Here is a 15,138-nt window from a genome sequence, read left to right as displayed (position 1 = left end):
TGGGCAGAGGGCAGAGGGGTGGAAGGAGGGGGCGTCCCTGAGGAGAAGGGAGGTAGAAGTCTCCCACTGTCCCCAGTGTTCACTTTCTCTCCACCCTCTCTGACCTTTCAAAAAAGAGCTAAAGAGAACTGAGGCGGGTTCCAGATTCAACCCCCTCTAACCTAGAAATCCCACCCTGATTCTTCTAGGAAGGGGAGAGAGGGAAGGGAGTGGTCCCTGTGGTTCAGCCCAGTCCTGGGGTTGAAAGATCAGAAAGGCACTACCCCACCCCTTCCTTCAGGGGCGTCCATCTCTGGAGCTCAGCGTCTGGGTGGCCATGGGCGGAGGCTGAGGGGCCCCCAGGGTGGTGGGGGGTGGTGGATAGAAACCAGATGCCTAGGGGGTTTATACTGGAAGGACCAGAGCCGCAGCCTCTACCCGCCCCTGCCACATGGCGCCTCTGCCTGGGCTGCCCCACCCCCTGGGAGGCTGGGCTGAGGGAGGCCTGCGAGGGTGGAGGCAGGTCCTTGGTCAGGACTCCCAGCTGCTGACCCCAGCCCCTGGGGGCACTGGCAGCGGGGGGTGGTGGTGGTCTGGACCCAGGAATAGCAGGGCCTTAGCTGGGCTGCAGGACTATCTTTAAAAAGGACATGGAAGAAGTCAGAACCCAGGGTCCTGAGGGAAGCAGCTGGGGGCTTCAGGCAGCCCATCTGCCTGGCTGTGACATAGATCCCTGGGAGGGGGCTCTATGTCCAGGGACGATCCTACTGGGGTTGACACATCAGGGGCCCTGGCTCTCATCTTCCTGGGCACCCTGCTCCCCCTGTCCTTCCCTAGCACTCTTGCTCCTGCCCAGGTAGGATTCGGGATCCAGGTCCCTGGAGGAAGAGAAGGCTGACCACCCCTGCCCCCATCTCCTCTCCTCAACCCCACATTTCCTTTCATCCTGCCTCTTTTTCCACTCCCCCATCAGCTTCTTCCTTTCCTCCCCAATCTAGTTTGAGCCCCAACTCCTCTCCCACCTGCTGTCTCTTCTCTGGAGTCTAGACTTTTCTCCTTTGCCTCAGTTGCCTGCCTGATCTAACTGGCCTCAGGCTTCTCTGCTGGCGGTGCGGTCATTTCTCCAAAGTTCCCCTGTTTCTTCTCAACTTCTGAGTGGGGGTGGGGGTGGTCCAGAAGTCCATCTGGCACCTCAGGATCAGAAGCACCCACCACCAGTGGGGGGACTGCGAGGTCATGGGACACCCCACCACGGGCACTTCCTCTTGGGCAGACGGGTGGGGTGGCCCGTGTAATCATCGGAGACAATTATGCACTATTTATACTCCATCCCCGCCCCCCACCTGCCTGGCCGCTTTAACCCTCTGCCTCCGCTGGCTCTGGCCAGGCCTCCGGCTGTTTTCCCTCTCCTGTCCTCCGAAGCCATTGTCTCCTTACCTTTGTTCCTCTGGACCTGTTTCTTTATCTTTTTTTCTTTCTTTCTCTCTCCCTTTCTTTCTCTCTCCTTTTCTCTCTCCTTTTCTTTCTTTCTTTCTTTCTTTCTTTCTTTCTTTCTTTCTTTCTTTCTTTCTTTCTTTCTTTCTTTCTTTCTTTCTTTCTTTCTTTCTTTCCTTTCTTTCCTTTCTTTCTTCCTTCCTTCCTTCCTTCCTTCCTTCCTTCCTTCCTTCCTTTTCTTTCTTTCTTTTTTCATTTTTTATTGATTTATAATCATTTTACAATGTTGTGTCAAATTCCAGTGTTCAGCGCAATTTTTTAGTCGTACATGGACATATACACACTCATTGTCACATTTTTTTCTCTGTGAGCTACCATAACGTTTTGTGTATATTTCCCTGTGCTATACAGTATAATCTTGTTTATCTATTCTACAATTTTGAAATCCCAGTCTATCCCTTCCCACCCTCCGCCCCCCTGTCTTTCTTTCTTTCTTTCTTACTTTCTTTCTTTCTTTTTATGCGCTCTGTTTTTTTTTAAAGCTGCATACCTGGTCTTCTCTTTCCTCCCTGTTACATCCCATAGCTTCTCCTGATTCTCTTGGATTGTTTCATTTGCACTGTAGGCCTCTCAGTCTTTCTGTGTTTCTTCCTTTGCTTCTTTTCCTTTGTCTGCCAGCCATCCTGGTTCCCTAACCCTCTTGTCAAAAGTTGGGCCCAAAGGGTACCTGGGGGTAAACCAAATCACGGGGCTGGAATCCCGAACTCCCCCGACCCCGGGTCTTATTCTGAACTTTGCTCCTGCCCACTGATGAAACTGCTGTTAACCCTCTCTGGACTTCCAGCTGCTCCTGCCCCCTCCCCACCTTTTCCTGGGGGAGCTGGGAGAGCAAAAGGAGACTGGAAGTGGGCACCCAGGAATTAAAAGTTAGGGGACTGGTTGGGGAGTGATGGGAGCGGGGAAGGACAAGGCTCCATTCCTCTGATGGGCAGGGCTGGGAGCAAGGAAAGGGGTGTGTTGGGGAATAACTTGCAAAACAACCCCAGCTGGCTGGGCCCCTCCATGGGGGAGATGCAGGTTCTACCACTTGGCTGCCCAGTCCTCTCTCTCCTGTAAACTTACCTCAAGGCCCAGGTTTCAGTTAATAGACTTTTGGGATTTCCCTCTTAAAACTAGTTGACTTTCTTTCTCCTCTTCCCTGATTTCTCTCTCCTCAAAGTTGGGAAGTCCTACCTCAGCTCTAACTTCAATTCTTCCTGCTGCAGAGGGAATGATGCATGACACTAAGAAAGGGAATCCGGCCCTCCCTCCCAGGAAAGCATGATCACTCATGAGAAGAACTGGCCATCAAAGGATGGAGATTTAATGTGTGGCCAAGAAGGTCCTAGGGGGTGGTAACTGGCAAGGAATGATGGAGGCGAGGGCCTATCTTTTTGGGAGGGTTAATCCAAAGAGGCTAGGCTCAGGCATGGATGAGTTGACCCAATGACCTTCTGCCCCCACCCTCCCTCCTGCCTGCCTTAGATTTTCTCGGAACCAGAAGATCTAGCTTCTGCCCCACAAAGTGAGGTAGGCCTAAGTGTCACTTCCTAGGAGTGAAACTGAGGCATTGGGAGGAAGACTGGGGAGCCCCGAGCCTGTGCCAAGCCTCCCCCACTTCTCCGCCCCTTCCTCCAGGCCTTACTCTGGAACCTGCCTCAGTGACCCTGAAAGGTTGAGCAGCAAAAGCCTCCACCCCAGAGCACACTCCCCTTCCTGGCTTTTACAACACACACCACGCTCCTGACCTGGAGGTGGGTGACTGGGGAAGCAAGCATCTCTGTGGTCAGCTCTGGTGTGTGTGTGGTGTGTGTGCCTCCGGCCATGTCACTGTGTTCATTTGTGTGTGAGTCCATCTCTGTTCATTCATGACAGCGGCTGTGCCCCTGTGGGGAGCACTGTACATGTGTACGTGTGCATGTATCATCCTGTGTTTGTCCATGAGTGTGGATGTCAGTGTGTTCCAGTCTCTCTGTGTGAGTGTCGTCCCCAATCCCCCATCCCCCCCCTGGATCTCTAATTAGTGGTTTGGGGTTTGTTCCTTTTCCCTCCTGTTCCTTCCCTCAGCGGCAGCGGCGGCAGCGGGAGCAGGAGCAGCAGCAGCAGAAGCAGCAGCCGCCGCCGCTGCCCGGCAGCCAGGGAGGGCTCTGGAGTAGGACTATAGGATCAGAGCCTGAGTGGGAACAGGAGTGGAGCTGGCCCAGGAGAGCAGCGGAGCCCTCCCGGGACCCTCAGGCCACCCCTTGCCAGCACTCTCAGTGCCAGACCTCCAGAGAGGAGAGACCCAGGACACCCAGCCCCAGATCCCCCAGGTACAGGACACTGGAAGCTCTGTCTGGGAGGGGTTCCCACAGATGCCTATGGGACTGCTGGGGGCAGGGTGTGGGACACCTGGGCCCACGTGCCCTCAGCCCTTCCCCTCAGCGCCCCCCAGCATGCTCTGCCAACTTGCCCTGTCCCTACCCTCTCCTGCTTCCACCCCATCCCGGGGAGCCCTTTTTCTCCTCTCCCGCCCAGATCCCTTCTTTGGGGAGCTCAGCAAATGGAGCAGGAAATTTGGACCCTCTGCCTCCCTCTCTCGCCCTGCTCATTGGATCCGGAGCCTTCTCCACTGGGAAAGCTGTAATTAGAGGGTGGATCCCTACAGACAGAGAGCAGCCCCCCCCACCCCCCACCCCCCAGTCTCTTCTAACTTTAGATCTCTTCTCTCCCATTCTCCCATTCTCCCTCCCTCTCCCTCTCCCTCTCTCTCCGGCTCAGCTCTCTCCATCTGCCTGGCTCCCTGGGACCCGTTCCCCAGCCTCAGGATGGCGTCCTCCCTGCTTGAGGTAACTGACCCCTCCTTCCCCGAGGACACCAGCCACGATCGGATCTTGATGGTCTGCATCCCTGTCCACCTCCCACCTCCCAACTCACACAGACAGTTGCCGTGGTGCTTGTCACTTCCAGGGGTCAGAGGAGCGAGGAGCAGTGGGTAGGAGAAAGGGGAGGGGAGAGCAGGGCCAGGGGTCAGAGAGCAGTCAGGAGAGGATGAGAGGGGATTAGGTTAGGAGAAGGCGTGGACCCCTAAGGTCAGGCAAGCCCAACAACTCCGAGGAGTGGGAAAAGGATGGAGAAAGGAGGGAGAGGAGGGGGAAGTGAGGAGTGGGAGATGGATAAGCTGGCAGCAGACAGTGGGAGAGAAAGAAAGCCAGAGGGCTGGCTGAGTGGGCACAGAGTAGCACTGAGTCCATGGTCCCTTGGGGGTCCTGGCTCCCAGGACTCTTAGCCTAAGCAGGGGCTTGTCTGGTTTTTAGGTGGGGAGGGGGCTGGGCCTCTGGGCTGGTGTGTGTAGGAGAGGAGGTGGGCAATGAGAGGAGAGAGAGGGCAGTCCGTGCATGTGGGGGGGCTGGCCAGAGGAACTGGGCCCAGGCCTGAGAGGCAACCAAGGAGGAGGGCCAGGGTCTGAGGCCGCCTGCCCGGCTCACAAATATTTAGCTTTCAGCCAAAGACAAACTCAGCTCTATTTTGGGAGTGGGAGGCTCCAGGGCGGACTGGGCCACTTCCCCTCTAGGCTGGGACCCCAGCATCCCTTGCCTCTGGCACTGGGGATGGAGGGAACTAGGGTACCATGGGGGTCAGGGATTGGGGGCTTGAGAAATCACTGACTCTGTCAGGGCTTCTGGGGGACTCACAGCCACTCAGAGCCTGTTCAAATATTCTGAGTTCTTGCTTCTGGGTCTCTGACTCTGTCTCTGTCACCCTCTGTCTGGCTTTCTGGTCCCTCTGCAGGAATCTGGGACCAGAGAGCTCTCCCTTAAGATCAACTCCCATCAATAGCCTTGAACCTTCCATATTCTTGGGCTCCTCTGAAGGCCCTATCCCTGGTCACAGTGCACTAGCTCAGGTCCCAGGGGTGATGGGCCAAACCGAAAGCCGACTCATTCAGCCTGCAGGAGAGGTGTGTGTGAGGTGGAGCCGGAGTCTCTTAATACCTGTGTTCACTGGCCTGCGTGTAAGTGTCAGAATGTCAAGCAGCACACCTGCCCGCCTGGCTGGCTTCGTGAGAGCACAGGTGTGTGTGTATAAGCTGGGTCCTCTGAGTCCCTGTTAGCCCAAGTGATGAATGGTGTATGTGTAAGGCTTGGAGATAGTGAGTTTGTGACTGAGTTGGAGAGAATGGCATGCAAGCCAAGGGGGTGGACACCATGACCCAGCCGGGGGTCCCCAGGTGTTATGCTCCACCCCCTGCTGCAACCAGGGCAGACTGCTCACCCCGCCATCTCCCCAAGAGACTTTCTCTTGAGCCAGCATCGACACACTGTGGTTGGTCTTGAGGAAGCTGGAGGACTAAGGTGCATGGAAATCCTGGGTCCATCCACCCAAGGCCAGGGCAGTGTCAGTGGGCATGGACTTCATGCCAGGGTTGCCAGCGTGGCACTGGTGCCTGCGGGAGGGGCTGGGCCAGAGGCCTGCTGGAAAGAAACGGGATTGGGGTAGCACTTGGCAAGAGGCGTGTGTCGTGGAAACTGGACTTTCATGTCCCTCACTCCCCATGAGCTGGAGATGCCCCCACGCCAAGGCTTTCAGTCCCTCTGTCTCTTTCGCTGATCTTTTGGGCACCTGTGCCCTCAACCTTCTTCTTCCCTGCACCCCCCCCCCACCAGGAAGTCCTCTTTGGCGGTGGGAGGAACCTGGGGTTTCAGAGAGGGACGCTTTCTGGAGGGTCACCTGGGCTGAGTGAGATGCAGGGGAGCAAGGAGGAGGGAGAGATGGGGATGGGGGAGAGATGGGGATGATGGAGACTTGGAAGTGGGGAAACTAAGCTGAAAGTGGAGAGCTAGAAACCTTGGGTGCCCAGAACCTACGGCCACTCAGCCCTCAGATGTCCAGTGAGCATTCCAGTGCAGGGGCAGCGGAAAGATGGGGCTCCTGTCAGGGCGGGAGAGCTGGGACAGCTCCTTATCTTGTCCCTTCTCCAGAGATTCCCCCTTCCACACTTAAAGCATGTTTTGCTGTTGCTTTTAATGGATGGCGGGCGGAAGTAGGAGGAAAAACAACTTGAAGGTGGGCTCCTGGGCCCGGGGAAAAGTAATACATTTGATGAGGTATGGCGACACGTATTTAGAACCCTTAGCCAGGACCCTGTCCCAAGTTCTCAGGAAAGCCCAAGCAGCAAGAGAAGGAAACTGAGGCTGTGGTGAAACCTAGCTGGGTTGCCCAGCTCTTGGCCTCCAGAACCTTCTGAGTGGGTTTGGTGCCTTGCTCCACCTCTGCTGCCCTCAGGGGCCCTGGGGGCCTCTGCTCCGCAGGACTGGGGTCTCCTGTTGGTCTGGGGCTGCTTGCCTTCTTTCACCCCTCCTTCCCTCCCCACGGCTGGGTGGGGTCCCTGGGCTTGGCTGAGGCCCCTGTGGCCACAGTGTGAGGGCCGGGCGGGGGGACGGCGTCGGCGTTTTTAAAAATAAACCGACCGCAGGGAAACCAACGGAGCCGGCGGGCAGGCAGAGGGGGAGGGGGTGGTCAGGGGGAGAAGGAGGGAGGAGTGGCCTGGTCTGGGGGTTTTCTGGGGCCCAGCACCGTGAGGGTTTTCTCTTAGGTAGGAAATCTGCCTTCCTCCTCCCCCTCCCCCTTTTCTATTTTCCCCTCCTTTCTTTTTCTCTGTTTTCCTCTGCCTGCCTTGCCCAGTCTCTTTCCATCCTTCTCTTTCTTTGTTTATTTTGCTTTCCTCTCTCTCGCTCCTTTTTGTCATTTTCCCTTTCTCCTCTTCTGGGTCCCTGCTCCTTTCGGCCTCTTTGGGCCAGTTCCCCCTCTGTCCTCTCTTTCCTGTCCCTGGGGGCTTTTATGTCAGGTCCTCACCCTACAGGGTCCTCTGCTCTGATGAAGTCTCTGGGTCTCTGCCTCTCTCCTTTGCACCCCATGTTTCTACCTTGCCTTTCTGCTAGGGTTTGCCTCCTGCCCCATCAGCTACCCTGCCTCACCCACCCTCTGCTTGGGAGGTGAGAGACTCCGGGGAAACCCTGGCTGGGAAGGACCCAGGGCTTTTGCCATGGCCAGATTTGAGAAAGCTTTTGGTGGCTCAAATTTGAGAGTCCATGAGGTCAACAGGACCTCAGAGAGAGGTAACTGGGCAGAAGGAGCAGCAGGTTTGCATTTGGGGAGTAGTACAGGACTGGTGACTGCACACATCCCTCACCCCAACCTTTAGACTCCAGCCCTTCCTCTCGGATTGGTGTCACAGACACACACCGCACATACCGCATGCTAGGAGCTGGCGGGCAGGTCTGCGAACCCTGGATTCTTGGGTTCTTTTTCAGCTTTACCAGGAAGGCACCAGATACTTGTTTTTTTGAGGACCTCAGTCAAGGAAATGCACAGGATCAGCTTTTGCAATTATCTTTTTTGGTGGGATTCTCAGCAATGGATGCCTGTCTATGGCAACCATGGATCCTGAAGGGCATCTCGTTCTGGGGTGTCCCGAGACTGACTCAGGAAGGGGTAACGTGGGCTCCTGAGGGATGGTGATCTCAGGGTGGTTTGGCCTGGTAGCAGCAGCATGATGGGCATGAGGGGCAATTTGGGTTTCTAAAAGACCTCAGGCCCCGCATCGACATATCTTCCTTCACTCACTGTGCTGGAGGGGTGCAGAGAGACCAGTTGAGTGATCTCTACACATTAGGGGACCCTGAGGCATGGAGCGGTGTGGCTGTGAGCCAGTGTCTTAGCCACCCCAATTCCCTGCCCTGGGCGGGCGTGAGGGCTTCCGGCTCTCCTAGCTCTCCCAAAGGGGTACCAGTTGGCTCCACAAAGCAGGAGGTGCCCAATGCCCGCTTGAAAGACATTCTTCCCTCAGCCACAGTCCTGGCTGGCGGCAGCCCTGTTCCCTCTCAATGTCCCAGTGTCTCCGCCGTCTCTTCCTCTTGCTCCCCAGTCCCAGAGTGCCTGCCAAGAGATTCCTTACCAGGGACATGAGGACACGGCTTGAGGGAGACCAGGCCACTGCCTTAGTCAAGAGATGAAGTAGAGACAGGAAGTGAATAGGGATAAAGCTGGGAAAAATCTAGAATGGGAGCAACTACAGTCCCCTAAGACTTGGCCTTCTCCCCACACGGCTCTTTCAACATCATCTTTCCTCTCCAAGTCCCTGACCATGGCCTCTGTTCCAAACCCACTTCCAGGGGTCAGGATCCCTAATTTTCACCACACCCAGGTGCTGCCTCTAACCCCAGCTCTTCTCACAGCCATTTAAGAAGCATCTCCTGTTTCTCGGAGGCCTTTGCACACCCCCAGCGCCACAGTGAGCTCTATTTCCTGCTCCTGGGTTGGGGGTTAGTCTGCAGTCCTAGTCCTCTGCTCTTTTTCCAGACTCTGCCTGAGCTCTGCCCAAGCTCTGCCCTGGGTCCCAGTCCTCACTGCCCCTCCCCCACCCCTCAATTCCCCATCCTCTTCAACTCTCCCTTGACCCCTTTGTTCAGTTCTCCAGGTCTCTGGGTCACAGTCCTGTGTGTCTCCTCTTCTCCCTCTAAGCAATGCTTCCCTGTCTCCACAGGAGGAAGCTCACTATGGCTCCAGTCCCCTGGCCATGCTGACAGCGGCGTGCAGCAAATTTGGTGGCTCTAGCCCTCTGCGGGACTCAACGACACTGGGCAAAGCAGGCACAAAGAAGCCATACCCTGTGGGCAGTGACCTTTCGGTCCCCAAAGCCATGGGGGATGCCTACCCAGCCCCCTTTTCAAGCACCAATGGACTCCTCTCACCGGCAGGCAGTCCTCCAGCACCCACCTCAGGCTACGCCAATGACTACCCTCCCTTTTCCCACTCATTCCCTGGGCCCACGGGCACCCAGGACCCTGGGCTACTAGTGCCCAAGGGGCACAGCTCTTCTGACTGCCTGCCCAGTGTCTACACCTCTCTGGACATGGCACACCCCTATGGCTCCTGGTACAAGGCAGGTATCCATGCGGGCATCTCACCGGGCCCGGGCAATGCCCCCACACCTTGGTGGGACATGCACCCAGGGGGCAACTGGCTAGGTGGTGGGCAGGGCCAGGGTGATGGGCTGCAAGGGACACTGCCCACGGGCCCTGCTCAGCCTCCACTGAACCCCCAGCTGCCCACCTACCCGTCCGACTTTGCCCCCCTGAATCCAGCCCCCTATCCAGCTCCCCACCTCCTGCAACCAGGGCCCCAGCATGTCTTGCCCCAAGATGTCTATAAGCCCAAGGCTGTGGGCAACAGCGGGCAGCTGGAGGGGAGTGCTGGAGCCAAAACCCCTCGAGGTGCAGGCACAGGAGGCAGTGCTGGATACGGGGGCAGTGGAGCAGGGCGCTCTTCCTGCGACTGCCCCAACTGCCAGGAGCTGGAGCGCCTGGGGGCAGCAGCAGCCGGGCTGCGGAAGAAGCCCATCCACAGCTGCCACATCCCCGGCTGCGGCAAAGTGTACGGCAAGGCCTCCCACCTGAAGGCCCACTTGCGCTGGCACACGGGCGAGAGGCCCTTCGTCTGCAACTGGCTCTTCTGCGGCAAGAGGTTCACCCGTTCGGACGAGCTGGAGCGCCACGTGCGCACTCACACCCGGGAGAAGAAGTTCACCTGCCTGCTCTGCTCCAAGCGCTTTACCCGCAGCGACCACCTGAGCAAACACCAGCGCACCCATGGCGAGCCAGGCCCAGGCCCCCCTCCCAGCGGCCCCAAGGAGCTGGGGGAGGGCCGCAGCGCGGGGGAAGAGGAGGCCAGTCAGCCGCCCCGACCTTCGGCCTCGCCGGCACCCCCGGAGAAAGCCCCCGAAGGCAGCCCAGAGCAGAGCAACCTGCTGGAGATCTGAGTCTCCAGCCCCTCGGCTGCCTTGCCAGCCTTTCCTGGCTCTGTGGACCACTGCTTGCCCCTCATTCCCTTTGCCCCGTGCATGCTGCCCTTTGGGACCCTCTCCATCTCTTGCCCCTGCCATTCTGGGCCTGGGTATCTCCCTGCACGCCTCCTCAGCTCAATTCCTCCCCTTGCCATGAGCCCCTTCCGCAAACTCCCATCTCAGGCCTTCACCTCGTGCCTGATTTCTGCACTCAGGCTTCTTAAATTCTTTCCTCCCCAAGGCTCAGATTCTCTCTCCTCTGTTCCACACCAACTCACTTTCCCTCCATTTGGGCTCCCAACACATTATTTCTCCATCTCACTAACTACTTGACATGCATCCTTTCTGCTTCCTAAGTTTATTTACCACTATCCCTTAGCTTCCAGGCTCCAGTCTTCCCAACTTTGCAGTCCACTGCCTTCTATGCTCTAGAGCGTTTTTTTTTTTTAAACAAACACAATGATGATGAAGATGATGATAATTTATTGCCCCCTGGTGGCCTCTTCTTTAGGGACTAGAGCTTGGGGATTGGGGTTAGTGACCTGGCAGGGAGCAGGGTGCCAAGAGGGAGGCAGACCAGTGGGGATCTGATCCCAAAGATGGGGTGACCCCAGGGTCAGGAAGGCTGCCCCCAGGCCTGTATATTTAACCCTTATGTTCCAAGAGAAATGAATAGTAATAATAATAATTCTATTTATCTAAGTTATGATGACAGGTCAGGTTAGAGTGAGCCGGGGAGGGAAGGGGGTCCATTTCTGCTATGGAAATTTTAGCCAAATGCATCTCTGTCTAAAAAAAGTGATAGTGGAGATCTTGTTAATAGAATTTCTATCATCAGGGTCTCAGTTAATGGGGTTTCTCTTAATGGAATCTTTGCTAATAGGGTTGATTAGCTAGATCTCTGTTAAAGAGTTGATGGGGTATCTCACAATTAGGCGATCCCTAATATTTCCAGCCCCGGCCAGAAGCTGTGAAACCTCAAGTCCTATGGAGGGGAGGACTGGAATGTACCCCAGCTCCCTTGACCCCAGAGCAGGTTCTTCCACTGCCCCTCCCCTGACACTATGACCCCATCAGGTTAATCTTTTGTTGCCATGGTTATGGAGAGCTTGCAGCTGCCATCATAGACATGCTCTTTGGGGAAGCCCACCTAACTGGAGGATGACATTGGTTTGGAGGTGCCTCTCCTGAAGAATAGGTGGGAAAGGCTTTCTCTGAGATCAGATCAAGGAAATCAAGTATTTATTGTCTACTCTGTGCCAGGCGCTGTGTTAGGTTGGTGCCTAGAAACCATGAGAAAGAAGAATTTATAGAGCTAGGAGGACATAAGTCCCTAAGCCGACTTGGGGGTGTGTCCCAACCTGGGACTTCCGATGCTCCCAACTCCACCTCCAGTGACTTTTAAAGCCGCTTCGTGCCTTTGAATGCCTTTCCTGTGACTTTGGATCCTCCTTTTCTGTCTCTTGCTCCCTCAAGGTCCCCAAGTTAAAGGGTTAAAGCCGCTGGAGCTTGGGGAGAGGGTAATATTGTGGAAGGGACGGGGGATCACGCCCTCATGGAGTCTTTTTTTTTTTTTAATTTAATAAATAAAAGTTCGATTTTAAATGTTGTCTTGGTGAGAAAAGAGGAAGGAGGGGAAGAAGTGTGAGCCACAGGATTTCTCCTTGGCAAACCAGAGAGTCCCCGTGGGCATTGTGTCGTGCCCGTTTGCATGTTACGGCCGGGGTAGAATACTTCGGGCGGCCGGGTCCCGCGGCGGAGTTTTTTGTTTTTTGTTTTTGTGTGTGTGTGACCGCCCAGCGCTCTCTGCGGAGTTGGGAAGGTGGAGAGATTTCTTTCCCGGCTCTTTCTCGGGCTCGACATCAGCAGAACTGGCCGGGGCAGCGGCTGGGCAGAGCGCCGGCCCCGCTGTCGCCGCGCGGACCACGGAGCGGCCCGGGCCGGGCGAGGTGCGGCTCCCGCGGGCGGACCCGCCTGGCAAGTCAGCCGCCCCGGGCCTGGGGCCTGCAATCAGTCGTGCCGGCCATGGAGTTAGCGGAGGAACAAAAGCCACTCTGTGGCGACCAGCCCCCAGCTACAATAGGGCTTTGTGCGGCCCCCGCCCCCCAGGGCTCCCCCGCCGCGCGGAGGGGCGCGCGGGCAGCTCGCCTAGCTAGGACCCGACTGCAGGCGGAGCCCCTGTCCGCCGGTGCCCCTCGCGGGCTCGGAAGAGGCGCTGGGCAATGGAGCGGGGGAGGGGTCAGAGGGTCCCAGGCGGTGATCGCGGTGGGATGGGGCGGCCGTCCCCCTTCCTACCCCGCCCCCGTCCAGGTGCGAAATCTCCTGCCCTCCGGCGGGGCGCGGGGCTTCAAAGGCGCTTTGAAGAAATTCGAGTTCCGAGGACTCTTGCGCGGGCTGGGGGCAGCGGCGGAAGAGCCGTGGGGAAGGGGCGGGGGACGCCTGGGAGCCGGGCCGCGAGAGGGGGCAGCCGTAAGTGGACCCCCAAGCTCGGCCCCCCTCCGCGGGGCCGGCTCTTCGGGACCCCCCAGGGCCTGGCCCTCTCGCCTCCCGGGCTCCGCCTGTTCGGTGCCAGCTCCCGCCCGCCGCAGCCTCGCGTTCCTCCCCTCCCCGGCTCCTCGGCCCCTTTCATCTTCCCTAGACTCCGCTTGGGGTTTTGCTGGTTTCTAGGAGATAAAAACCGCCTCAAATAGCGGCGGCGCGCTGCCAGGACAAACAGCGATGGGCGGGCCATGTTCGCCTGGTTACCCGCCCCCGGACGGGGAGCCGGGCTTCAGCGCTCCCGGGAAGGGGCGGCAGGCCGGGGTCCAGGCACCCAGGCGCCCGCGATGCCTCCCGCCTCCCAATGTGGGGGGCCCACTTTATAAGTTTTGGGCTGTGCCTCGGTTTCCTGCTCAGGTCGCAGGGGGGGGGCCGGGTGAAGACCGTCCGCTAAGCGTCCAGAGCCCGCGGGGCGGTGGGTCACAGTAACTGTGTCGCCGGGACCGCCGCGCCCCCTGGTGAAGTTAGTGGGGAGTGCGCTAGGCCTGGACTTCATAGCCTCCCAAGAATCTGCAAATTGTGAAAAACCATTCCGCAAACGTTAAATAAGCTGTATGGGGGAGGCGGTGGCGGAGTATGAATACACATGTTTCTTCTCTCCAGGACATATTAAGGGTAAGAGGCAGGCACCCAGCTGATAATTATAACACAGTCTGTTGGTGAAAATCAGGCTTGATTGAAGGGAGGGTGGAAGTTCTAGGCCTAGGCTGTAGTGAGTTCTTGGGGTATCGGGTTGGATGGTGTCATGATTAAGATACAAACAAAAAAACTGTGGGTGGCTTCTCACTGCTCTTTACCAATTGTCACAGTCAGGGGTTCCCACTTTTCCTTCAAACGTGTACTGCTTCCGCTCACAAGGAGATATTTTCCGGCCAATTTCTCCAAACTACCCCCAGTTTTTAACATTCTCTTTTAAGTTTTCTGTGACTTTCCAGGTGAACTAATTACGGAGGGGTGAGGGGATACTCAAAGTGTTTTCTGTGCAGTATCACTTTGGGGCTTTTGGAAATACAGTTTCAACTCTCCACCCTAGAATCTGCATTTTAACAAGATCCTCAGGTGAGTCCTATGTCCGTTAACATTCTGGAGCCCCTTGTTTTCTGACCCCAGAATAACTCTCTTGGGGGGAACTTTTCATGAGAAAGGGGAAGCAAACACAGAATCCAAGAATGCTAAGCTAGAATGCCTCCTAGATTCTCGAATGCTACTGGCTGCTCTTGGGAGTGGGAACTATGCCTTATGCAGTTCTGTGTCCTCAGAGCTTGAAATTGCTTATTAACATTTGTTAAATGAATGAACCAACACCCAAGGTCACCTACTTTACGCAGAGTTGTATGGCTAATAATCTCTAATATCTATTCAGCACTTCACAATTTATTAAATGGCTTCATTTCCATTATTCTGTATGGGAAACAACCATGTGTAATAATTAAACACTCTGCAAGTGAGAAAGCTGAATCTCAAAGAATTCAACGATTTTTCCAAAGCCATGGAGCTTTTAAGAAGAGGAGCCCCTTTCTGCATTAGACTCCAGTGCTAGTTCCATCCTTTGGAGTTAGAATAAGATCAGTCTCATTAAAAAAAAAATTGAAGTATAGTTGATTTACAATATATTAGTTTCAGGTGAATACAACTTAGTGACTTGATATTTTGATAGATTATACTCCATAAGTTACAAAACATTAGCTATATTCCCTGTGCTGTACATTACATCCTTGTAATGTATTTATTTTATACCTTGTAGTTTGAACACTTAATCGCCTTCACCTATTTTGCTCCTCTCCTCTCCACCTCACTATTATTCTGAAGTCAAAATGCCTGGGTTTGATATTCTTAGGTCTGATTTCCCTGTGCTTCACTTTCTTCATGATGATTTAACAGTACCTACCTCATGGGGTTGTTGTAAAGATTATACAAGCACTTACAATAATTAGTGCTCAGGAAATGTTATTTCCCAACTCTTCCCACTTTTCCTTCCAGGAGGCTTAACCCTATGGGCTCTGGCGGACGCCGCCCTTTCCCTCCCAAGGTCTCCCGCCTGACTTTCCTCCTTCCGGAGGTTTTTTTCCCTCAGCTTTCCAGCCAGCGGCCCGGGACACAGTCGGTATTTTCCTCTGGGCGATACACAGTCCCAGAAGGGTTTAATTAGGTACTTCCCTGAACGTGGCTTATTTTGGGCTTTCTTAGCGCTGAGAGTGAGTGGGAGACTGTGTTGGGGAATTTGGAGCTGGGAAAAATAGCAGTCTCACAGGAAAACAAAACAAAACACCGTTCTGACCCTTAACTAGGGGTTAGCCCTGGGGACGCGTCCGCCCCGCTCCCCC

At 55.7% G+C, this 15,138-nt stretch overlaps 1 protein-coding gene across 1 annotated transcript in view; it reads left to right on the top strand.

Annotated features, from left to right (window-relative positions):
- Window positions 1-11,881, top strand: part of SP7 (Sp7 transcription factor) — a 31,849-nt gene extending 19,968 nt beyond the window's left edge. Inside the window, exons 6-9 of the mRNA XM_010986619.3 lie at window positions 3,091-3,206; window positions 3,520-3,764; window positions 4,213-4,280; window positions 8,978-11,881. Coding sequence (XP_010984921.2) covers window positions 4,260-4,280; window positions 8,978-10,252 — 1,296 coding nt within the window. The 5' untranslated portion in view covers window positions 3,091-3,206; window positions 3,520-3,764; window positions 4,213-4,259 and the 3' untranslated portion in view covers window positions 10,253-11,881. The remainder of the gene's footprint in view (window positions 1-3,090; window positions 3,207-3,519; window positions 3,765-4,212; window positions 4,281-8,977) is intronic.
- Window positions 11,882-15,138: the final 3,257 nt, after the last annotated feature.

The sequence above is a fragment of the Camelus dromedarius genome, chromosome 11, assembly GCF_036321535.1.
Source record: "Camelus dromedarius isolate mCamDro1 chromosome 11, mCamDro1.pat, whole genome shotgun sequence".
Taxonomy (NCBI): domain Eukaryota; kingdom Metazoa; phylum Chordata; class Mammalia; order Artiodactyla; family Camelidae; genus Camelus; species Camelus dromedarius.
Note: the sequence above shows the minus strand (reverse complement) of the source record. Positions and strands in the feature narration are given on the sequence as shown.